This window comes from Epinephelus fuscoguttatus, linkage group LG16 (assembly GCF_011397635.1).
Source record: "Epinephelus fuscoguttatus linkage group LG16, E.fuscoguttatus.final_Chr_v1".
Lineage (NCBI taxonomy): Eukaryota > Metazoa > Chordata > Actinopteri > Perciformes > Serranidae > Epinephelus > Epinephelus fuscoguttatus.
Genome location: NC_064767.1, coordinates 1356010 through 1381819, shown reverse-complemented (window position 1 = coordinate 1381819; position 25810 = coordinate 1356010). Strand labels below are relative to the sequence as shown.

Here is a 25810-nt window from a genome sequence, read left to right as displayed (position 1 = left end):
AGTTCAACAAGATTTATTGAGAATCCAAAAAAGGAAACAGAACTACAGGCCAAGTCCTTCTAAAATGACATTTCGTGCGGTCCACTACGACTCAGGTCAGCTTGACTGTGACATCATCATGTTTTAACGTCATATCTCAGGAACAGAAGGGGAGACATTTGGTCAGATGCTGAATTGGTGACTCTAATCTCAAACTGTGCTCATTGTATAGATCTTCTGTGTGTGAAGCATCCATGTTTTAGAATTTGCAGCGTCTTTGCAGCAACATCCATAAATGAAGCATGTCCGTCTGTCATGGTTACGTATGACTGTGGACAGACATGAATGCAAACTGTAACTACAACCGGACTGGTTTGTGGAGGCATACAACCCCAAGACAGTAATTCTAGGTTTAATCTTTTTTCTTTTAAAACTCGATGATGATATGACATCCGTTTTATTTTTTCATTGTGAAATACTTAGTAATATGCATTTTGAAATTGCTCTGTAAATAAAGATGATGGTTGCCACTGAGACACTTCTTGAGTCATTTCTTCTGAATGTTTCTAAGCAAAAAACCACAACTCGACTGAATCCGAGATATGAAGCTGACGCAGGTGTCGAAACACACCAAGTGCTTAATGCCTCACCACTTTTTGGTCTCTTCCTCAGAAGAGGAGGTGTAGATTATAATCAACCTACTGCATTTCATCATGTAGTATATTTATTGTAGACTGTTTGGTTACAGAGGACAAAGCATCAGACGCTGGTGGAGGGAATTCACTCAGGCTGGATCTTACAGCTTTCGAAGGTAAAACTTTGATGTTGCTCTTTCCTTGTATAGATAGATTCTAAATGAGGATAAAAGACCTGCAAAGAGTTATGGAAATGAGTTAGACTGTAACAAGTGTACAGAGTACTGTGTTTAAACCTGTGGTGGCAGTTTCAACAAGACAAAACACATCCAGTCAGAAACTTGTCTTTAAGTTTAATTCAGCGTCTGCAGAAGGACTCTCAACAAACAGTCAAGAATGAGTGCAAAGAGCGAGGCCTGAAGAGAGAAGATGTCAGATACTGATACTCAATGACAGCTGCTGAGGTCAGGGATCTATAACCAGCATCATCAGAAGGGTGACAGAAGTTTGGTTACCTTTATCGTTACCTTTTCAAATTATGTGCATCTACCCAGAGATTTTATTGGATTCCACTCAAAGATCGAACAGCTTTTCTTTTCCTCCTCCTTATTTTTCCAGGTTTAGCAGTTAAGTTTGACAATTCAGTTAGTTTCATTACTTCACTCGTGTTTGGTCACCAGTAGGCAGGTGGAAAACCTTAACATAACAAAAACAGCAAAGAAAAACATTCTATTTTATATATGGTACCGTAAATAAATCTGAATAGTCAACACATTTGTAAACATTCAAATATATTTTACACCAGTGCCTTTTCTTCAATATATTTCCCCTATTAAATAAAGTGCAATTAAAGTTAACAACACTCCCTAACATTTTAACATCAGGTAATGTATTTAATGTGTATATATATATATATATATATATATATGTGTGTGTGTGTGTATATATATATGTATATATATATATATATATATGTATATGTATATATATACGTGTGTGTGTGTGTATATATACATATACATATATATATATATACATCTATATATGTATATATATATATATATATATATATATATATATATATATATATATATATATATATATATATATATATATATATATATATATATATATATATATATATATATATATATATATATATATATATATATATATATATATACATACATATATATATATTTATGTCTGCAATCACTGCGACTTTTTAATCGGTTATTTTTAAACAACCCTCATCATGAATGCATTGCACTGTTAAAAGTCTTTGCACCTATCGATCATGACTCCAGCACACTTATGATAGACAGTGAACCAAGAGGCTCGTCAAATGCAGTCGACAAAACAGCACCGTTCTCGTGCTTCGATTTCCCTGTAAGAAAATTTACAACAAACAAACAACATGGCAGTGAAGCAGCTGTCATGCACCTTCTTGACATTTCTTGACAAAGACTAAACGTCATGTGAGGCACTTGTGCTTGTGATATCCCGACGGATTGCTTCACATTCTCTCCACATAATACAGTGGCCTAAAGCTTTCCATTAGATAAGTGTTAAATGCTGCATAGATTTTACAGAATTTCATAATTTCCATTATATTGTTGATAACCTTTCGATAATAATTTCCATCACAAACTGATGTTGTTTTCATTTCTTCACTCTTCCCTTAAAGCCTCAGAATTTGAAGTATGTGACTGTAACAAAGACTGAAAAAAAGCAAAAAGGGTTAAAACAGGCAAAAAAGAAACAGTATTTTGAATTCAATTTGGTGAAGGAAGAATGAACAAATAAAAAATGGGGAGAGCACATGCAATATTGGTAGGAAATAAATACACAACAATGTAGTTTAGAAATTTCAGGTACAGATTCTATATATGACTACAACATGCTTATAAAGGTTTTTAATATGTTTAATATGACTTGTTCTGAGTCAGTATGAATCCGCTGAGAGGTCTTTTCACTGATGTTTGTAGCTGTTCAGGAAATGATGGCAGCTGAGATATGCTTAAGATCTGTGTGTTGTGACACTATGTTTGATAACATGTTATGCGGGATTTATATCTCTGCGTTGAATCGACACTGTAGCCTGACGTGCACCTCCCCAGAAATGTAACTCCACAGTGTCACAGTGACGCAGACCTCCTGTCTGTCTCTGTGAGCTGAAACCATTTCCCTCAGTGGAAACAAAGCTTTGATTTACTTTAATTTCACAGATAAGAAACAATAAATTGTGGAGACAATAAAGCCTCCACACACTGTGTGTGATTTATCCTGGCTGAAATATGAGCAGAGCAAATCTCTGCTAGCTGCTAGGCTAATTTATACAATGTACTTGTGGGCAGGGCTGTTTCAAGACACTCTGGGTTAGGGACCTTGGAGGCCCCCCCACCCACCCCAGTGCGAAGTTTAGTCACCAGAGACTTGTCACGGTACCAAAATTGGGACCCACAGTACGATACCAGTGAAAGTATCATGGTTCTGAGTAGTATCATGATACCACAGCGAAAATGAGGCAGATGTGCCTTTTGTCATTTATGAAAAGATAAATCACTTTTCTATAATACATCAATGATATTTCAATGGAATAAATTACTTATTGACTTATTCATACTTCAAAAACAGCATCAATAAGTGATTAACATAGAGGGGGATCAAAATAAAATAAATAAATGAAATAAGAATCAAACAGCCACCCTCCTCCCCTGACAAGTAAAGAACAGTCCCTTCATAAGTAAAGAACAGTCCCTTCATAAGTAAAGAACAGTCCCTTCACAAGTAAAGAACAGTCCCTTCATAAGTAAAGAACAGTCCCTTCACAAGTAAAGAACAGTCCCCTCATAAGTAAAGAACAGTCCCTTCATAAGTAAAGAACAGTCCCTTCATAAGTAAAGAACAGTCCCTTCACAAGTAAAGAACAGTCCCCTCATAAGTAAAGAACAGTCCCTTCATAAGTAAAGAACAGTCCCTTCATAAGTAAAGAACAGTCCCCTCACAAGTAAAGAACAGTCCCTTCACAAGTAAAGAACAGTCCCTTCATAAGTAAAGAACAGTCCCTTCACAAGTAAAGAACAGTCCCCTCATAAGTAAAGAACAGTCCCTTCACAAGTAAAGAACAGTCCCTTCATAAGTAAAGAACAGTCCCTTCACAAGTAAAGAACAGTCCCCTCATAAGTAAAGAACAGTCCCTTCACAAGTAAAGAACAGTCCCTTCATAAGTAAAGAACAGTCCCTTCACAAGTAAAGAACAGTCCCTTCATAAGTAAAGAACAGTCCCTTCATAAGTAAAGAACAGTCCCTTCACAAGTAAAGAACAGTCCCCTCATAAGTAAAGAACAGTCCCTTCACAAGTAAAGAACAGTCCCTTCATAAGTAAAGAACAGTCCCTTCATAAGTAAAGAACAGTCCCTTCATAAGTAAAGAACAGTCCCTTCATAAGTAAAGAACAGTCCCTTCATAAGTAAAGAACAGTCCCTTCACAAGTAAAGAACAGTCCCTTCATAAGTAAAGAACAGTCCCTAAAGTGCGCTGAGGTTTGTGAAACGTTACCTGCCACAAAGAGAGAAATGTGAACGGCTCGTTTCTCCTGACACGTCACGTACCTGCGTGCCGCCACGGCTCGGCTGTCCAGGTACTTCTGGGCAGTCATGAAAGCAGCATGTGTGTTTAGTGTGTGTTTAATGTGTGCGTTTAGTGTGCATTTAATGTGTGCTGAGTGTGTGTTTAGTGTGTGTTGAGTGTGTGTTTAATGTGTGTTTAATGTGTGCTGAGTGTGTGCTGAGTGTGTGCTGAGTGTGTGTTTTGAATCAAGTAAACTTTACAGCACTTCACAGAAACCCCACGGCCACCCAGTGTGTTGGAGGTGTAACTGCAGAGTGACACAGACACACCACCACACAGGTGTAAATGCTCACAGCAGTGTAGGCTCTGCATAGAGCTGACACACACATGTAAATCCCGCTACAGTCAGTTGTTGAGAGGAGACAGCAGAGACAGACAGCAACAGAGGTCCCTGAAACATTTTCATGATATATTGGTAAAGGTCAACAAGTCAGAGAGAACAACCTGCACATGACGATAACGCAGATGGTTCACGGTCATGTAACCCTCCTCATCCAGAATCAGAGAGCAGAGGTTCGTTTGACGAGTAGCGAGGCCTTATGGCGTTGGTGATGTCACTGAACAATGTTGGGTAACAACATGCTGCCTTTCTGTAACCTGATCTCTTCATCTACAGGTTTCATTCTGAAGACTGGAAGATTTAAACATGAACAACCCTTCACAGGACAACAGCAACATCACCACCGTCTACGGTTATAATGGAGAACCTGGATTAAGCATTAAAGTGGTGACATACATAATCATTGGTATCGGCCTTCCCTTGACGCTGGTGGCCATCCGTGCTCTTTATTCTCTGGTATGTGTCATGTGTCTCTCTGTAGAGGATCTCTAGATGGGCTGGGGGTCAAGTGTCAGAGCGCTGGGATGTAGCGTACTGTCATGGTCAAATGGTGCAATGAGTCTGAAAACAACCCAGAAATGAGTAAGCATTTTTGCACCCTTACTTCCTGTGTCTTAAAGTCAGTGTGGGGTCACACCTGAACTGACTCTTCAATCTTGTGCAGGCGTCACCTCCTGACAGACTCATTAACACTTCCCGTTGGTGTAGTAGAGAACAGAAGCACTACTTAAAACACCACACTTAGTTAAACCTAAAAGGTCTGCCAGATGTCTTGATAGACGTAAAACCCTCCAGATTCTGCCCACCGATCTGACTTCTCCTTCTATTCCAAAGATGTATGGCGAGGCCGAGCAACTGAAGTGCCGCACGCTTTACGATGAATTTAGACATTTAGAAATTTTTTTTAAAAATAATTAGCGTCAGCTGCAACCTGCATGCTCTCTTCCTATTTCGCCCTACCTCAATAAAAGTCCGTCCAGCAGGTTCCCCCGACACCTGTCACTCATCAGGTAATTAGGTCATGTGCCTCAGGGTGTGGGTTTGTCTTTCAGGGTCAAGACAGTTTAAGTCCACTGTTTTAAAAACTCACCTCAGACGGGACTAAAAATAAAACAATCACAGCAACCCTGGTAAAATCATAAAACACACAAGGTAAAATAAAAGCACAGCGCACTAATAAAAACATGCAAATAGAAAGCAAACACATGGCTCAGACATGAATTTGTGTCCCTGTCACAGACGGCTTTACGAAACATTACATCATTTTGTTAAAAATGACATGATTCTCTCATAAACTGGACTGCATTCGGTAGCACTTTATAATACAGCCCGTGTCTTACGGCATAACTCCCCGTGTCTTACGACGTAACTCCCCGTGTCTTACGGCGTAACTCCCCGTGTCTTATGGCATAACTTCCCGTGTCTTACCATATACTTATTGGGACTTTCATGGTAACTCTCTGACATCTACATGGCATTTTAGAGGAACCTGTTGTGTAGTTTCACTTGTCTTACAGTAGACCTGCCGGGGTCTTACAGTGGAACTGCTACTGTCTTATGCTGTCACTCCCAGTGTCTTATAATGGAACTTCATGCGTCTTACCTTGCACTTACTGGGACTTCCCGGGTGACTCTCTGACATCTACCATGACATTTTGGGGGAGCCTATATGGTTTAGTTTCACTTATGACTTACAGTGTAACTCGCTATGTCTTACAGTAAAACGTCTTACAGTCCAACTCCTGATGTCTTACCATGTAGGCCTACTTATTAAAACTTATAACTATAAAATCAGATATGATTTACAGTTTTAAAATACACGAAAATCATACTGCAATATGTAACCTGTTTAATCACACAATGACAACTTCAGAGTTATAAAATATCTTTATTCTTTACCACGCAGACACCTGGTACTTACATGCTAAGTGCCCAAGACTTCCCCTGTAAGTACCAGGGACCGGGCTGTATTGTAAAGTGCACACTGTTCACCCTTCCTTACCATGCAGGTACCTGGTACTTACACTCTAAGCACCCGAGACTGTTTACCAGTATGCACTTTGCCTGGTACCAGGTACCTGCATGGTAAGGAAGGGTGAACAGTGTGCAATTTATAATACAGCCCGCTCCCTGATAAGTACAGTGTAGGTCTCTGGTAATTACAGGGAAAGTCCCTGGTAGGTACAGCAGAAGTCTCGGGTGCTTAGAGTGTAAGTACTAGGTACCTGCATGGTAAGGAAGGGTGAACAGTGTGCAATTTATAATACAGCCCGCTCCCTGATAAGTACAGTGTAGGTCTCTGGTAATTACAGGGAAAGTCCCTGGTAGGTACAGCAGAAGTCTCGGTGCTTAGAGTGTAAGTACTAGGTACCTGCATGGTAAGGAAGGGTGAACAGTGTGCACTTTACAATACAACCCGGTCCCTGGTACTTACAGGAAGTCTTGGGCACTTAGCATGTAAGTACCAGGTGTCTGCGTGGTAAAGAATAAAGATATTTTATAACTCTGAAGTTGTCATTGTGTGATTAAACAGGTTACATATTGCAGTATGATTTTCGTGTATTTTAAAACTGTAAATCATATCTGATTTTATAGTTATAAGTTTTAATAAGTAGGCCTACATGGTAAGACAAAAGGAGTTGGACTGTAAGACGTTTTACTGTAAGACATAGCGAGTTACACTGTAAGTCATAAGTGAAACTAAACCATATAGGCTCCCCCAAAATGTCATGGTAGATGTCAGAGAGTCACCCGGGAAGTCCCAGTAAGTGCAAGGTAAGACGCATGAAGTTCCATTATAAGACACTGGGAGTGACAGCATAAGACAGTAGCAGTTCCACTGTAAGACCCCGGCAGGTCTTAGAGGAGTTACGCCGTAAGACACGGGAAGTTACGCCGTAAGACACGGGGAGTTACGTCGTAAAACACGGGCTGTATTATAAAGTGCTACCCTGCATTCTTATTAACAGAAACTTGGCTCGATCAAACGTGGTGTGAGGAACTTACCAAGGCGTCGCCCTCTAACTACAGTTCCCTGCATTGTCCCACGTCCACTGGAAGATGTGGAAGGGGTTTCTCTCTTATATAGTGACTTTTTAAAGTGTAAACCCATTTCCTTTTGTAACTATCCATCTTTTGAATATGACAGTAAATTCTCCTGTTACTGTTTCTATCACCCTCCTAAACCTAGACAGGGTTTATCAGAGGAACTGGGTGAACTGATATCTACAGACACAGTTGACAGCACAGTTATCGCAGCTGATTTTAATACACATACTGACAATAACAGCAACTGCAACTAAATTTAGCATTGGCTGATTATTTTGGTCTTTATCAACATGTCTCTGTTCCACTCAGGTGAAGAAGCGTCACATGAATGAAAACATTGCCGACATGTTTATTCAGGGGTATTCCCAGTGTACATTAACTTCCCCGTCTTCCTGTGATGACGTGCTAAATGCTTTCTCTGTCATGATTTCTCAAATTTTGGACCAAGTTTCACCAGTAGAAACTAAATGGATATGTAGCCCTGGAGGAACTCTGACAATGTGAGGATGCAAAACAAAGTCTGAGTGCAAAAGCTCTCATCAGGCTAATCATGAAATTTACAAAAATGCAATCTAGTCTTATAACAATGAAAGAAAAAGTTTGAGACATTAAAGTAGGCCTTCCCTTCTGTTTCACACTAAGGATGAACTGATGAATCCAAAGAGATTACTTCCCTCAGAATTTACCTCCTCAACATATATAATGAATTTGCATCTATCTTTCTGGACAAACTTGCTCAGATTAGTACCCTAACTTCTGACAACAATTAATCTACAGTATCTTCACCTCCTCAACAGTGTATAACAAAAAATGTAATGCGTAATTTCCAGTCCATAAATCCTCCACCTGCTCTTTCGCATCTCCATTAAACTGTTTACTTCATTTTAACATAGTTTTTTGGATGACGTGGTAAACGTCACTCATTTATATTTAAAATGCAATACAAAAACAGTTTCATATCTTATCTATCTTATCTTAAACACTAGAGTTCACTAAAACGATTTCAGTGATAATGTACGAGCAATTTCGGGCAAAAGAGGACGTTTGGTCAGCCTACACAAATGTGTATTTTCATCTAATTGTACTGTGCAACAGTCAGAATAAAGTTTTTGTATGATTGCATTTGTGTTTAGTATATACTTGTTTAAATATATCAAGTATAATGAATATAATGTAGGAATCGGGCCATTAAGAAGGAATTGGTAAGGAATCGGAATCGTTAAAATCCTAAAGAGTCCCAACCCTAATCTTTGCACAAGACAACTTTAAGATGTACACTCCACAGGGCTGGGCTTTATGGAGGAGTGGTAGGAGGTGAAGTTCAGAAACAAATTACAACTGTTGGTTAACTTTTGTTTTGCTGCAGGTGCGAAAGGATCACGTTGCTCCGATCTACATCATCAACCTTCTCTTTTCTGACCTTGTTCAGCTCTGCTGCATAATCGTTGAGGTTGAACGACCCAAGAACTTTACGATATACATTGTCTTTTTTCACACATACATCTATTGTCTGTTTGCCAGCATTGGCTTCATGGTGTGCATCGCCCTGGAAAGGTAACTGTCTGTCCAGTATGTGTAGAGCAACTTCTATGTCTCACAATTGTATTCTGAAGCTGTGTCTGTCTTGTATTTCAGGTATTTGGTCATCGCCTGCCCACTGTGGTACCACTTCAAACGAACCATCAAGATCTCTGTGCTGGTCTGTGTCGTGGTCTGGGTCTACCCTGTTATTTGTCTCCTCATTTTCTTGTTCTGGCATTATAAGCTTGCAGAAATCGTCTCCATCTTCTTTTTACTCCTTCCCCTCCCCCTGCTCATATTCTTCCTGGGTGGGACCCTCAGAGCTCTGTCTGCCTCCATCTCGGTCCCATCTGATGAAAAACGACGAATAGTAGGAATGTTGGTCCTGGTGCTGCTGATTTACACGCTGCTGTTCCTGCCCACTGTCATTTTGTATTTGGCAAAGGGACTCTCAATTTACGATACTCTCAACAGCCTGTTTCCTGTCTTTCTTAGGTTGAGCCCTCTTGCAGACTTGGTTCTGTATATTTTCATGAAGAAAGGTGCCATAGACAAGCTCTTGGCCTCTGTGTGTTGTTGCAGAATGGACAACAATGAAACCAGCAGTTCAGCAGTATAAATGATGTCCACCAGAGTGTTGGCATTGTACATTTCTGCAAATCACAGATACGTTTCATACGTATCAAATCAACATTTCCAAAGTGACACAGTATATTAGCTGACTTTGTCATCAGTAGCTGGAGAGGATGGCGTGGCACCTAGGAGAGACACCTGCCAAGCAGCAAACCACTGTTTGAGATCAACACCAGCTGGTTTTTACCAACTGTCTCTGTGTTTCCAGACGTGGTGTTTTTAACAACCCATTGTGAGCATTTCAAGTGAAACATGATGTTTTCCTAACCATGACCAATTGATTGTTTGCCTAAACAACCACAGCATTGTTGAAATGTAAAGTTTCAATATGGGCTACATAATAATGTTCAAACGTAACGTATCCATGGTTTTCAGAGACTTACAATGCCAACGTTTATGCTGGTGATTGGGTTGTGTCCACAGTCAACATCATGTAGAAGAGTGACATGTTTCCTCTGACTTGCACCACTGGAATCGAGCATCGCAAAGACTGAACTGTAACGTCAATACTTCTAAGCCTGGCTAACAAGCAGCACAACAAAGCAACCTATCCCTCCATTCATGGACTGGTAACGTAACAAATAGACACAACATTGGGACAGTTGTACAGGCTAAGCAGGACCATTTATTAATGTCTGTCAATGTACATGTGCTGATTTGATGTTGTTGTGATCTCTTTGTAGTCAGGTTATTTGAAAGCTGACTTTGACAAAGCTAAGTTGTTATTAGTGAGCTAATGCATCACACAGAGTCTTGTATGCAAGTAAACGTCTCTTTTTACTAACACAGCACCTTTTGTGCAAAACACATCACACACACAAACTCAATGGCTTTCAACATAACTACACTCAGAGTGGGACCTCAAAGTTCCTGCTCCACATGTTTCCTTTGTTCCTTTGTCCTGACTGTCCACATGTGGTCAGGTAGAACCTCCCAGCTTTGAGTGGCCATCTTTGATTTGGCCAACTTCTTTGTTATCTGTTCTTTCAGCCAATTAACCTTGTTTTAGATGTACATGAAGTTTTGAACATGAGCAGAGATCTTTCTGGAACATGTCTGAGCATTTAAAGTCCACGGGTTTATAAATTAATTATAATGAATTGCTGTGTCATCGATGTTAGAAGGTGCCACATGCAAATTTAAAGAGGTTAGAATGAATATGAGAAGGAATGAGAATGAATATAAATGTTAGTAAAAAACTGACACCGTATGAAAGTTTGAATTTCAAATTTCTATATATATAATTTAGATTTCATTTATATTTTTAAATTAAATTTGTTTATTTTTACTTCCGCATTTTGCTATGTTTGAATAAATGTTTTTGAATCATACTTGCTGTCTATTTCATATTGCATTGTGTCTTAAACTTCAAAATCCTGCTATCGCTACTACTGATATGGACATTTTGTTTGCAGTTAATTTTATTTATTAATCAGACTTCCAAATTGATCATTTAGTGTATTTTAAGGAACTATTACAATCAATTTTTTTTATACTTTGAACCATGGAGGGCGGAGGCTTTGCTGTTAAGTAGTAAAGTGAAGGAGGTGCTGCCTGCTTCAGATAAAAGTGAGCAAAAAAAAAAAAAGGAGGAAGCAGAGTTGTGCAATTTATCTCTCCCTGTCACTACTGCAGATAACTTCCAGTCAGTGGTCTATGTTACACTTTATAGCCGTGGCACAGCAGCACTTAACCAGTAAGTTCAAAGTATTTAATTGTTTAGCATTCATAAATCAGGAACTACCTTGAACATGTTTATTTGTCTTTATTATTCCTTTGGGTTTTATTCCTACACAAAAAATGCTTGTCATTTAACCCGTGGGTGTACATGCTCTATTAACATGTCTTATAATTATCAAACTGTCTTCCGCATGTCATTGAGAGGCATATATGATGTTTTAAACAGTAATCACAGTATTTTTTGCCAAGCATCTCTCAGTGGTTCAGTTTTAATATCATATGTATTGTCCTGCATTGGCAGCATGAGTGGATGAGATGATGAGCAGGTGCTGACACACCTGCTGCCCTTTGCTTTGTTAAACAGGTCACACTGCGAAGAATGGACTTCTTCGGCAGCCACTACAGCTACGACTTCAATAACACCTTTCTGTATGACTACTATTATGATGACCATGCAAATTACACCACATTTGAAGAGTTTAAAAAGATAAAAACTGTTTCAACAACAGTCTCATATGTGATCGCATGGATCGTGATCTGGATCGGTTTTCCATTGACCTTATTGGCCATCTACGCTCTGTATTCACTGGTAAGTAAAGAATTATCAAGAACTGGTATGTTAAGAACTATCAAGCTTTCCTGTGGAAATTTAGAAATCTGTATCATCGCAGCGATCTAGTAAGTGTTGCGGTCCAAAACAGAGTGCAGCCAGGATGTTGTGTCCATAGCAACAGCATTTTGGTGACATCAACATACATACATACAACAAGCATAAACTCAGTGTGCTTAAAAAGGCAAAGCAGATAAAATCATACGTGCCAAGAACATACCATTTCATAAGCAATACATATATGAAACATATAAGATAAAAATAAACAAGAACATTTAGTGCTAAATTCCAGTTTTTTTCACACTGTTCACATTCATGTTTGAAGTGACCCATATCGGACATCAGTGTGAGCCACAGCACAGACCGCGGAACCGGGGGGGCCAGGGGGGCCATGGCTCGGGTAACTTTTGTACTCTGACATAGAGGGCTGCATTGGGATTGGGTCCCGCTGGGTCCCGCGGGTCCCCATTAAACAGTAGAAGAAGAAGAAAAAAAAGAAGAAGAAGATGTAGCCTAGCGACGGGATGTCAACACAGGAGCTTGGTGCACATGCATGAGCGTTTCCACTCCATGTTTATTCATAAATGGACGAATATGCCCTGAACCAGCTATCATACCAATTTACCGCTTGCTCCATCTGTCTGTCTGTCAGCTCCATCTGTCATGAGACAAACATGAAAGAAGACGTGCAGTTTATTGTGTTTCACCAGCGAGCTGTCATTATCTGCTTCTCTTTATAACTCACTGTGTGAACCTATGTTGCATAATAAAGATTTGCCCCCTCGTAATTTTTAACCGCTCCCTCAGTAACTTCATCCTGGCGCTGAGCTTGCCTTAACCTCAATCACTGCGTGATTATATAAAGGTAGAAAAATAAATAAATACAGAGGAGGAGAATAGAATATGAAACAGCCTTTATGTCATTAAAAACTAAATGAAAACAACGAAATAGGAGCGCTATTCTTGACCAGTGCGTCAAAAGACATGCAGGTCAGGAGAACGAAACAAACAACCCCATGAATCTCTTTATTAACAGCCACAAAATTAATGCATCTCTATTATTGTGTGTGTACTGTAGATGTGACTGTGTGGTGTCGGAATTAAAAAAAAGTGCTCCGCAACGTTAGGTAATACATCAGTAAACACCCCCCCAACCCTAACCCTAACCCTAATTTAAAGTTATTTAGACGTATAGTTTGATCTTCTAGTTTGGCCCCTTTCCCATCCTAACCGATACTGCACCCAGCCACCAGGGGACGATCCAGATGTTTTGGCTTCATTTTTGGCAAGCTGTCAAGTCAACCATTTTTATATACAGTCTATGGTGTGAATGAATCTCTGCTCTCAGACACCTCACATGCGACCAATAACATCACACACATGCACACTAGAACAACAACAAAAAAACTGCACATTTACAAGGCAGGCATCTGTGCAAAAAATTGATGTCACAGCGGCACAAGCCTCATTTCCCAAATGATTTGCTGCAGAGATCAGATGATAATTCGTTATAGGTTGAGGGTAAGAGGTACAAAGAAACACGAGAAGCCATAGCGGTAGCTTTATAAGCAGCTATTGTTGTAGTTCTGTGGGGAGAGAGGTGTGGATGTGGGAGGAGTTGTGAATTTCATTAAAGATCCTCTAGACCTGAGGATGTCCAGGGCTAATCTCCAATATCACCGTCAGTGCTCTATGACAACTCTGTCACAGCACGTAGACGAGCTGTCCCCACCAGAAAGTGTCTAACAACTGGGCAGTTTTGGTTGGTGACTGGGACAGCGTACCGCAGCAGCAGAGGGGCTACGGCAGCATTCTGTTTCTGTTTCATTCTGTTCTCTGACATAGAAAAACCATGGGTGTATGGGAAAAAACAATGTGTACTCATACGATGGTGCATATGATATTCTTCAAATTAATGCCCTGTGAAGTTAAGTTAAGGTTAGGCAAGTAAAGACTACTGTGTAAAAGCATGGTTACGATGTACCTTAAAATTACTCATGTTCGCACGCTTCCGCCCTGTGTTTTGTGACACATCCACCAACTCTACCTGCCTCCTGAAGGTTCTGCTTCTGTCTTCACTCCCGTCAGCACATTGGTCATGTGATCGCAGCCTTAACAAATACATGGTTCATCATTACATGGGATGTGTAAGAATTTTGGTGAATTACTTTTCATTTGAAAATGTATTTATAGTTCATGAGAACTGCCTGCGAAAAACACACATGAATTCCAATATGAACATTCGCATTGCAGTCGTGTGGCAGGTGATCGGATATGTATCAGATGTATCAGGACCACATATTAAAGTGTCCCAGATCAGATTGATTGAAAAAAATCCGATTTCTCTGTTCACACTATTTTGATAACATAAGATCTGTGTCAAATGAGAGCAAAAAATTAGATTTGGAACACATTTGCTTTTAATGTAATCGTAGCCTTCATCAGTTGTTTTGTTTGTTTTTTTTATGTGGCGATCTGCTGTTAGTTTGTGTCAGGATGTTTTATATAGTCCCTGCAACCTTTTTCATTTCTCACTCCAACTGCAGGTGCGAGAGGACCATGTGGCTCCAGTCTATGTTATCAACCTCCTGATCTCTGACCTCATCCAGATGTGCTGCTTAGTGATCTGGGTGGCAAAGTCCAGGACATCTGCAGTCTATGTCTCCACATTTATCTACTACATTGGTGTGATGGCCAGTGTTGGCTTCATGGTGTGTATTGCCCTGGAAAGGTAGGTGGTGTGTGCATGAGCACTGGTAAAAGAAACACTGTGAAAGCCAGAAATGTGACAAATATTCTGACTGACCAGCACTCCATCTCTCCTGTATTCCAGGTATCTGGTCATTGCCTGCCCGCTGTGGTACCGCTTCAGACGAAGCATCAAGTACTCTTTGTTTGTCTCCATGTTCGTCTGGGCCTTATCTTTAATCGAGTTCCTTATCACATGGCTAACATCTGACTTGCATGCACTCGTTTTCCGCACTGTCTTCCTCCTCCTCCCGTTTCCTCTGCTCATCTTCTTCCTGGCTGGAACCCTCAAAGCTCTGTCTGCGGCCATTTCTGTTCCTCTGAAAGAAAAACGGCGAATTGTGGGGACTTTAGTTCTGGTGCTCCTAAACTACACCGTGCTGTTCTGCCCCTGGGTCATTCGGCTCCTGGGACTGTTATACAGACCTTCACATCATGATGTCCATGATTCAGGTTTACACCTGCCATTCCTTCGGTTCAGTCCTCTTGCAGACCTGGTCCTGTATGTCTTCATGAGGAAAGGAGTTGTAGACAAGCTGTTGGCCCACCTGTGCTGTAGGAGGATGAGAGGAGAGGAAGAGCAGGGTCAGGTCACCTCCACGGATAAAAAAGACACAGAAGAAACGTGCTCGGTGTAGACAGAGCAGGGGAGTGAAAGGCTGAGTGAAGTGACCAACCTTCTGCCCCATTACCTCACTGTCCTAAAAACTTGGAAAATGTTGGACAACATGCTCTTGCGCCTCCTTTTGACATTGCTCTGTGTGCATCTGCAAGTCAACCAAAGTCCAATAACTGTTATAAGAACATCCATCATCTCCCACATTAGCAAAACTCCACCTTCTTTTTTCTGTTCCAAGTATGTTTAAAAAATTTAACCTTTGCTTCACACCTGACAGGCCAACTTCCTAAGTCATTTGTTGCCATGCATGAGTGCTCCTGTTTTGTCTCTGTTCTAATCCATGTGCATGTTTCCTGAGACTGGACTGCGAAAATCAGTCAAAATGACCTTTTCTGCCATTTCTGCAGTGGCATTTTTATCCATCCTTTTAAAGATGAATTTGCTTGTGTTGACACTAGGGGCATAATCTGTATACTATGTGGCAAAAAAGTTATAAAACAAATCTGTGTTGAAACGAGGCATTAACAGCCACCTCATCAATCTTTAAAATGCCCCATGCAAGTGAAGGTGTTGGTCCCCAGCTGATCAGACCTTCAGATACGAAGAGCTGGACCAAAAAAATCCTTCACAACAGACTTTTTTTTATTGCACTCACATTGAAAATGAGCTCCCAGACATGATCTGGAGGAAGGACTTTTCAGCTCACATGAGAACTTTAAACACTTTTTTTGAACTGGAGGCTAGAACCCAGTCTTAGTACCAAGTCATCAAAATCCGGAGCTTGGGCAGTGACTCGTGGTGAGGGACACTGACAAAAAAAGCCGTCTTTAAATGTCACCATGATATGCAGCTGGTTGCTGTTATAGTTTAATGGCGCTTGTCAGCGTGAGGGGAAAACACGGCAGGAGGACAACAAAAGTTAAGGTGGCAAAGAGACTGTATGCAAACTGTACATTTCCTGTGAAAACAGAAGTGTATTTTGAAAACAGACAATGCATGTAACAGGCTGAAGTTGACACGGCGTCCCAGAACGTCAACAACCAACACACCCAGGGTACCTTGGACGTCATATGTGGACGTGGAAAGTCCATGACCAAACGTGGACATGTGACGAGGTCACAGTGAGGATGAGTTGGAGACAATGGCCCAATCCCAAACCAGTCCCTCCCCCCAACCCTATCCACTACCCCTCCGATTGTGCGTTCACGCTGAGGTCCACCATATTAAGGACCGTCCCAATTACCACTGAGTGGAAGTGGCTTGTCAAACCACTGCAGACTCCCCAATGGTTTCAGCAGAAACTACATCCGGACAATGGAGGAAACATCATTCAAGTATAAGTTCTGTCTACTTTTTCAAGTATTTTAGATCAAACACACACAGTTATTTCCCTCACACTGACATCTCAAACTAAATCATAGAATATGTAGAGTTAAAAGATCACCAACAAAAAACATAAATTAAAAGGAGATAATCACATTGTCTCTAAGGTTGCTTGACTTGTAGCAAACCCACAAATACCTGTATGTATAAATAAACATCATCTACCTCATATCTCATGTTTTGAGATATTATGTGTTTACAGGGACAGTGGAGCAAACAAAACAGCTGATAGAGCTCAGAATGAAAAATGACAGCCTCTTCACAAAGAAGAGAAATGCTGCAAAACAGGCATGGGCGTAAGTATTTGATTAATGGTTGTCTGTCTCTGTGTCAGCCCTGTGACAGTCTGGTGACCTGTCCAGGGTAAACCCTGCCTCTTGCCCAATGTCAGCTGGGATAGGCTCCAGCCCCCCCGCGACCCTCAAGAGGATGAAGCAGTGAGAAGATGAATGGATGGAATTTCACATGGCACTTTGTAAATCCTGTTTGTAGAAAATATGAACAAGGTTATTCTTTTAATTATATAACATTGTAACTCTTATGTTTAATTTTATGTCATATTTTGTTCCTGATTTAACCCATTTCAATTCCTATTGAAATGTTTTGTCCTTCACATTGCACTGTTTTGCTTCTACATTCTGTCCTCATGTCTGTTCTTTATTTATGTAAAGCACTTTGAATTGTCTTGAGTTTAAAGTGTGCTGTACAATTAAAGCAGCCCAGCTTTACCTTGCTTAAATGAGCTAGGTTCTTACACCAAAGACAAGCATCTTCCTCTCCTTTTTTATGTTGCGTTGTACAATAGCTTTGTGATTAAGGAGATGGGGCTGCAGGACGCCATGTCCCACAAGCAGGCCTCCAAAAAGTGGGAAAATCTTAAATAAGGTGAATCATGTTATCTCTGGTTAATCATTAGTGTTATTGCTGCTGAGAGCTAACATACTGTATATTATTACCCACAGGAACTGAGAAAGCCCCCAACAGGGTCAGGAACTGACCGGGGAGAGGACACTCCAAGCACCTGGCCTTATTATCTTGAAATGCATGAGGCACTGGGGGCAAGGCCTTCAATATCCCCTCCAGTGCTTGTGTCATCATGCTTGCCAGACCCCACCATTCCCCCTCCCTCCCCTGCAGAGAGCCCTCCTGACCCCTCTAATTCCCTCTCCCTCATCTGCCCCTCAAGCCCAGCTCGTATACCCGGCCTGAGCCCCTCACCTGACTCTCCCCAGCCACCAAAAGGAGGAGACATGCACGTGAGGGTGTCCTACAATTCCTGGAAAAGGAGTCGGCAAAAGAGGACCAGAGACAGGAGGACTTCAATAAACAGACTGAACGTTTAGTTTCGGCACTTGAGAAAATGGTGGATAAAATGTGATTTCTTTTTTATTTTTATCAATGAAATATGCTGGAATTTATTTTGTCTTAGAGTAAACGGGGCGTCGGTGGCTTAGTGGTAGAGCAGGTGCCCCATGTACAAGGCTGTTGCCGCAGTGGCCTGGGTTCGACTCCAGCCTGTGGCCCTTTGCTGCATGTCCTTCCCTCTCTCTCTTCCCCCTTCATGCTGTCCTATCCATTAAAGGCTAAAATGCCCAAAAAATATCTTGCTTTTGTTTTTTCTTGGAATTTATAATTTTGTCCAGTGAATTTAAGTTATTCATAGCAAAAATAAAAGTATTTGTGCTGGGACCTTGTTTCATGGACTGGTTTATTTGTCAGGGACAATGCAAAAAGGAAAGAGACACATTCTAGATGTGCATGGATCAGTACATAATAGGTTACATCAAATCAAACTTGCTTTATATAGCACTTTTCGTACAATAAAAATGCAACACAAACTGTTTCACAGAATTAAACAAAGCCCTCCACAAAATGTGGAGGTCACAATGACCTTGAAATGTTCATAAATAATCATGCTCCTGCAGGTGCAGACAGATGGGCAGCTATCCTTTCCCTGATGTGATGTCCAGATGTTTCAGCTCTGCCAGGTGCGACATGGAGGGGAACTGGATGGTCTTCAGGTTTGATGTCCTCCATCTCCAAGATGTCATCTGTCTTAAGGCACAGATTGTGCAAGAAGGCACAACAGGCAACAATATCGGGAGCAAAGGCTGGACTGACCTCCAGTGCCTTGAAAAGCGTGGCCCTCCATCATGCTTTCATCATTCAAGTGGTTGAACATGCCCTTGAATGATGGGTGTTGTAACGCTCCTGTACTCGACCCGAGTGAAATCAGTTTTTCCAGACATGGATAGCCACCATCTGCCAGGAAGGAAAACCCTGCTGGTGGGTCGAGTGCCTGGCTGAAGATGGGGCTATTTCTCAGGAACTTGGCATCATGCACAGACCCCAGGTACCCCACAAAAATGTCCAGAAATCTGCCAGTTGCATCACAGATGGCTTGCAGTTGTATTGATGGAAATAACTTGTAGTTTATGTAATCGGCACGATGTTGGTTACCTGGTGGTTTGATTCTGATGACAGCCATCGATTGCACCAGCAGCACAGGTGAAAACTGGACTTCAGGCAAGCTGGCAGAAACCCATACCGATGTCTGGCAGCATGTCCTGAGATGGCAGTGAGATGAGTGTCCCCAGTTTGGCTTTGATCTCTGCAGCTATCCTATGAATTACCCGGTGCACGGTGGACCTGGGGACCCCAAAGGCACGGCACACCACTGACAGGGAAAGGCCGTGTGCCAGGCTGTATAAAAACATGAGGACCTCCAACTCCTGGCCCCAGCTATGGTCCCTCAGACTGTGGATAATCCTCAATAAAAGGTTCACAGACTGCCGGGTGAGCCGGAGATCTCTTTTGAGGCAGGTCTCTGGATCATTGTACACCCGCAGATTGGAATATTGGGGTTCAGCTGCATGTACAGCATTCCATGTCCCTAGGAAAATACAGGACATATATTTTCATAACTTGATCTCATCAAGTCCCAAATCAAAACAGATAACATGTACCAGAGTGGCAGTTTGAATTAAGACATCACTTGCAAAATAAATAAATAATTGCTTCCCATAGTTAATGTTTGATTTATTCAAGCACATATTGCTTGCTGTATTGATAATGAAGCCTACATCAAAGATGTACAGTGTTAATAGCACTGTCAACAATGGCCAGGTTATATTTATACAGGTCCATGTCAAGAAATTAGAAAATGGTGAAAGAGTTCAATATTTTCTGTCAGTTATTCCAGGAAAGAAAATTGTATATAGGCTACCCTGGACTTCATTATTGACTTCACTTTTTGAATGACATTAAGTTATTATAATTAACGGTGTCATGATGTTCTATTTTTTAGATGCACCTGTGTTTTATTGGTCTATTATCACTTCATGTAGCCTCACAGCAAAATACGTCAATGATACCTGAGCCGTGGAAATTCAGATCTGCTGCAGTAGCGACAGACATGGGAAAATATTTATGGAATGGCAGGAGTCATGTAACCTTATCTAACAGGCTTGAAATATATTGCAGTGATTGCAGTTCAGTAGTTACCTCTTGCTCATACAACAATGCAGTGACACGTTGCAGATGCCTTTGTCGTTTATGAGATGCCATTCTTGCTCCTCTTAGCCTGTGAAACAGCACGACATCTGCAGCACAGGCAACGCGTCTGTCCATCTCCATGGTAATGGCTCCTTCCTGTTCCCAGTAAGGTGGCGAGGGCATCCCACTTGTTTGGCTTCTCTTTTATACCCTCCACCTTAATCAGGAGTGCCCTCCACGGCTGCGAGTGGAACTCCATTTGGAGTGGCACTCGGTAGTGAAGTGGTAGTGAGTAGGGAGCGGTTTGGGATTGGGCCAATGACTGCTTTACCAAATGGAGGGGCTAGGGGCACCAAACTTGGCAAACAATGACAGTTACTCCCACTTCTGGTGGTTGCAGAAAGTCAGGGTTGGTACCCTTGGCTGTGGAATGACGAGTAGAGTCTGTGAGGTCTCGGATTTGAAGGACGCAATAAGCGAAACAAATTTCTGTGGGGAATGATAATAATTTAACACCTGACTGGCCTTATCAGGACCCTGTATACGGAGAGGACTTGACTTGATGTGTGCTCATTTGCACACTGCATCTCACAGACAACACCTAAACAAACACACACACACACACACACACACACACACACACACAGGATATTTGCAATGCATTTACAAGTTAAAAAAATTGCATCATAGAAGACAAACACTTGCCCATCTTCTCCAAGGGTCAGCACACCTGAGTGCTGCACACAGGAGTAGCGAGCCCTCCGAGAGACCCAGAACTCTTGGACAAGATGTGGACAAGAGTTAAGGTGCCCAAGTCCATTTGTATTCAAACCCAATGTGGAAGAGGATTTCCTGCTGCTAATGGAAACCCAGGAGAATTAAAACAGCATTTTTTTTATATATGTATTTCATTGCAGTTTCATGTCAGTGTGGGCAGAGCAAGATGTAAAAGAGGAAGTGAAGGGACTGATCAGTTTCCTTCCCTTAACTTATTCCCTTTCACCTCAGTGTAAAAAGGCATCATAACCTTCCTGCAGTAATACAAACCTAAACTCAAAGCCTTCAATAATGTTGAACAAAATGAGTGTCTCACCTTATGACACTCTGCACCTTCATTATATTGATTTATTTAAAATTGTAGTCCTAGAGTTTGGTCAGACCAAAGTTAGCATTGTGATCATTGAAAATGTGTCATGTTTGTGTTCAGTATATCTGACAGTGGATTACTTTTAATCATTGCAGGGAGTAACAGAAGGAAAAAGAGCAGCTGCAGTGAGCTGCTGGATTAAGAGCTGCAGGCTGCACACCTCCGACTCTTCAGTCAAGTCACCTACTCTTTTTTCTTTTAATTAAACTGCACTGTGCGCAGAATGATATAAGATGGCAGTTGGTCAGGGAAAGATGGGTAAAGGCTGGGGCATCGGTAGCTTAGAGGGTAGAGCCGGCGCCCCATGTACAAGGCTGTTGCCGCAGCAGCCCGGGCTCAACTCCAGCCTGTGGCCCTTTGCTGCATGTCATCCCTCCCTCTCTCTCTCCCCCTCTCAAAACTTACCTGTCCTGTCCATTAAAGGCAAAATGCCCAAAAAAATCTTTAAATTTTTTTTTTAACTAACCAACTTTATTTAAACAACTTGAATAGGAATCCCACACTTTGGATTTCCTGCCCGACATGTTTTTAACTAGCCTGTGGAATAACCGCAGGTACCAGCCCTGGAAATTAGGGCCCGTAGACATGACACGTCTTTAAACACAAAGTCAGATGCTGGGTGCTACTACTGTGCCTATTCTGTGCCATCTTTCAAGAGAACAGCAGCAGGTTGCGTCTGAGGTTGCTAAGCAACCTTAACAAGCACCATATAGCCTGTGAACCTGAAATCCTGAGAGCAGAGCTGATCTTCTTCCAGGAGCTGTTTATAAGTGTGTAGGCCTGTCGTCTGTGGAACAGCTCTGGGTAGCCCTGCACTAACATGATCAATGTCTCCATGTTTATCAGACTGAATATCTACAGAAGAAGGGAAAAATATCTGACGGTACCTGACTCCTGTCTGACTGTTGAGCGTGGACACTTCCTGTGTCTGTCCTTTCAAATTAAATTCACACAGAGTTTCAGGTTTGTTTGTTTGTTTTCTGTGACTTAGCGACCAATGAAATCTTGCAGACTAATGACCTTTCTGGTCAACTGTCAGGGGGTAACCCTAAAACTGAGTTTGTTTGGCTGCGCTGTAAACTGATACATCAGTAGTGTTGGCCTGTGGCATAGACAGTATAGGTAAATGCTAAGGGCGTCGTCATCTGTAGGGGGCGCCACAAATGAGGGAAGAACAAAAATCAAAACGTTTATCTTTTTCTATTTTTTTTTTTTACTAAAAGTATTACTGCTGTTATTTTGAAATATGACATAAGGCCACAACAACATAACCACACAGAAAAGCCTATTAAATAACAGATAGACCTTTTTTTCTGGCCAAAAACCTGACTCAGAGTTATCAGAGCAAGTGTTTAGCTTCAAAAAGTTGCTAAGTTGCTGGTAGACAAGTTTTTCAATAACTTTACTTAAAACGTGACTTTGAAACAAGCCGATAGTTTTTCAAGGACTCAGCATCATTTGTAAAGTGCTAATTCTTTAGATATTCAAAACATGTGTTTCTAAAATATCATAAAAATTGTTGTTTGAGGGTACACTGGCCACAGACACGTCTGACTACACCCTCGAGCCTGCAGCTCAGTTGACTCGCCTAGTGCCATCGCCGGATCCCAGCTAGTGCTAACACCGGGAGCTAACTTTCCTACTCTTCTCCGTGAGTGAGAGCGATGTTTTAGCCTGGCTACATTTTACAATGCTAATTGCAAATGTTAGCTGGGCTGCCGGGCTACTCACCTAACACAACCATAACGGCTGACCCATTGCTGGGACCAAGCCGCTAATAACTCAAGCTCCGGACGTTAACCCATGCTACGATTATAACATTAAATTTAATTGAATCGACATAGCGACATGTGCCTAACGTTACTGTAACACTAATTAAAACAGAGATCTGACTTCATATTGTTACTTAACGTTACCTGTCCAGGAGAAGAAGAGCTAGCTCCGAGTCAGATTGTAGCCCCTGTAGCTCTCACAGTGCTCTCCACCTTGGAAACGCAAGGCCAATGTTAATCCGAGTTCTGTCTCTTTCTTTATCCGACAACTTCTTTGCCAACAACCGTTGTTTCTTAAGAGGTAATGTCAGATCCTGGCTGTAGCCTTTTATAGGGAGGGAGGGCCAAGGGCTCTGAGAGGAGGGAGGAGGCAGCAATTCACATCAATTCAATCAATCAATTTTATTTATAAAGCCCAATATCACAAATCACAATTTGCCTCACAGGGCTTTACAGCATACGACATCCCTCTGTCCTTATGACCCTCACAGCTGATCAGGAAAAACTCCCCAAAAAACCCTTTGACGGGGAAAAAACGGTAGAAACCTCAGGAAGAGCAACTGAGGAGGGATCCCTCTTCCAGGACGGACAGACGTGCAATAGATGTTGTACAGAACAGATCAACATAATTAATGAATGTACATGAACGCGCAGCCAGACCAGCTTGTAAACAAGGGGCTGGAGATCAACACAGAGAGAGGGTGTGTGACGTCATGCTATACTCCAGACAGATCACATGGAGAAACTGTCCAAACTTTAAGCATCAACTGTTGTAAATAAAGACTGTTAGATTTACAAGTGCAAAACATGAAGGAAAGTTATGTTTGTATTTTCTGTTCAAGAAAAAAAATACCCACATTAAACATTTCTTGGAACAACCATAAAGATAAAGACTGTTAATCACTGCGGTTATCAACCACACGTTTCCTGCCACGTCCACCAGGCATCAAGCAACGTGTGTAGATTATGCAAGACGTGCCAGATGTGACCTTTCTCTGAGGATACGGTTTGTATGTTTTATTCAGACAGTGGTGTGTACGATTATCTTTGTTATTAAGGGTGTAAAACAGGAACATTGACAGAGGTTTTCAATCCTGAATTGTTTGCTAACATTAGTCTTTATCTAAAGATGCAGAGTGAAAATTAAGATGACTGAAAAGATGTGTAAATGTCCACGAGGCTAATTTAACTCATTCTTTTAAAGTTGTGTTTTTTACTGTTTCAGCAGTACAGCAGTGATGTTCACATTAGTTAGAGTTTGACTGCAAATGCTACACCTGCCAGAAACCAAGTCAAAATGTGTGCATGTTACATTTGCATCAAGAAAAGGAAAAACAGTCTGTGGAACATTAGGCAACAACAAAAACATCAGACTAAAATATTTAGGATGTGGCGTCCCACACCTGCACGTTATCTGTATGTCTCATCTTTGTGACAAGTTTATTTAATGTGCATAAATGTCACCAAATGACTCAAGGTGACGAGAGGGGAGTTCCTGTCTGATATAATTAATAAAGGTCACTTTCTTAAAGCCAAAGAAAGCCAACAGATAACTGAGTGGAACATCAGCAATGAGATCAGCGCAGGGATGCCTAGGAGACGCCCCATAATAAACATGACTTTGACTTTGACCAACCAAACATTTATACATTCTTACATCTCATTAATAACTGTTGCCGCCCTGCCTCAGTGTGTGTCACTGGCTTTTCTTGAGAACTTTGTCCACACACACACACACACACACACACACACACACACACACACACACACACACACCAACACTCTTACGTAACTGGTTTTACTCCTTAAAACATGTCTGTGATCAGTTCCTATTCCTGCTGTTCTGCTTCCATCAGCATTACAGGGATGCTTCATAAAACGTATTCAACTTTTTAAACAGATATCAAATTATACAAATAAAACTTCCACCTATGTAGAACCAAGAACCAAAAATAAGTAATTCAGTGAACATTTAAAGAGAAACCCTGTTTTTCCATGTCACAGTGACAAATGGAGACAGCAATTTTTTAAATTGGTCCGATATGGAGTGTGCCAGGGCTGATGTCAAAACCCGGAAGTTTAGCATCGCACTGGTTCCCGGAAGAGAAAGTGAATATGATTTTTGCATTGCGTTTTGGATTATGTCTGAAAATAAGCTCTGTGGCTAACACAAGTTTATGATACTTACAGGTTTTGTTCAGTGAGATAATCTTCACATTTGAACACCTTTCATACCGCATTTGAAGCTTAAATGCGATCGCCAGAAGTAAAAAGCTAACGTTAGGCTTTAACGGACTACATGACTACTCCATGGTTGCATGACTCTTGACGTCACCGCCGCTAAGCCACTGGTCAGCCTAAACTATCAACATTCAGTGCCTGGCGCTATGGCAGGTGTCACAGTACACGGCATTTCACAGGAGGCAATGAGTGATTTTTGGGGACATAACGATCAGATGTCATTGAGAAGTAACCAAAAGGGCCTAAACTACGCATTGGAGGGATATATTCATCATTTTATTGTTGAGAAGGTCGATGAAAAGCTTAAATTACAAGCCAAAATTTAC

At 41.2% G+C, this 25810-nt stretch overlaps 2 protein-coding genes across 4 annotated transcripts; both read left to right on the top strand.

The window, feature by feature from the left end:
* Nucleotides 1-686: 686 nt before the first annotated feature.
* On the top strand, nucleotides 687-10954 carry LOC125903036 (G-protein coupled receptor 4-like). 2 transcript variants are annotated; one of them, XM_049599628.1, is made up of 5 exons: nucleotides 687-790; nucleotides 4864-5043; nucleotides 9002-9189; nucleotides 9271-9334; nucleotides 9652-9785. In XM_049599628.1, the coding sequence occupies exons 2-5, from the start codon at nucleotides 4894-4896 to the stop codon at nucleotides 9751-9753; spliced, it is 504 nt and encodes a 167-aa protein (XP_049455585.1). In that variant the 5' UTR covers nucleotides 687-790; nucleotides 4864-4893; the 3' UTR covers nucleotides 9754-9785. The 2 variants fall into 2 exon arrangements, with proteins under 2 accessions (XP_049455585.1, XP_049455584.1); XM_049599627.1 differs by having other exon boundaries at nucleotides 9271-10954.
* A 469-nt stretch (nucleotides 10955-11423) lies between these two features.
* On the top strand, nucleotides 11424-18463 carry LOC125903035 (G-protein coupled receptor 4-like). Of its 2 annotated transcripts, XR_007451225.1 has the most exons (5): nucleotides 11424-11485; nucleotides 11834-12058; nucleotides 14626-14810; nucleotides 14913-17714; nucleotides 17792-18463. XR_007451225.1 is itself a non-coding variant. In XM_049599626.1 (4 exons), exons 2-4 carry the CDS (start codon nucleotides 11849-11851, stop codon nucleotides 15463-15465), a joined length of 948 nt encoding a protein of 315 aa, XP_049455583.1. In that variant the 5' UTR covers nucleotides 11424-11485; nucleotides 11834-11848; the 3' UTR covers nucleotides 15466-18463. The 2 variants fall into 2 exon arrangements, 1 of the variants encoding a protein (XP_049455583.1); XM_049599626.1 differs by having other exon boundaries at nucleotides 14913-18463.
* The last annotated feature ends 7347 nt before the right edge of the window (nucleotides 18464-25810 follow it).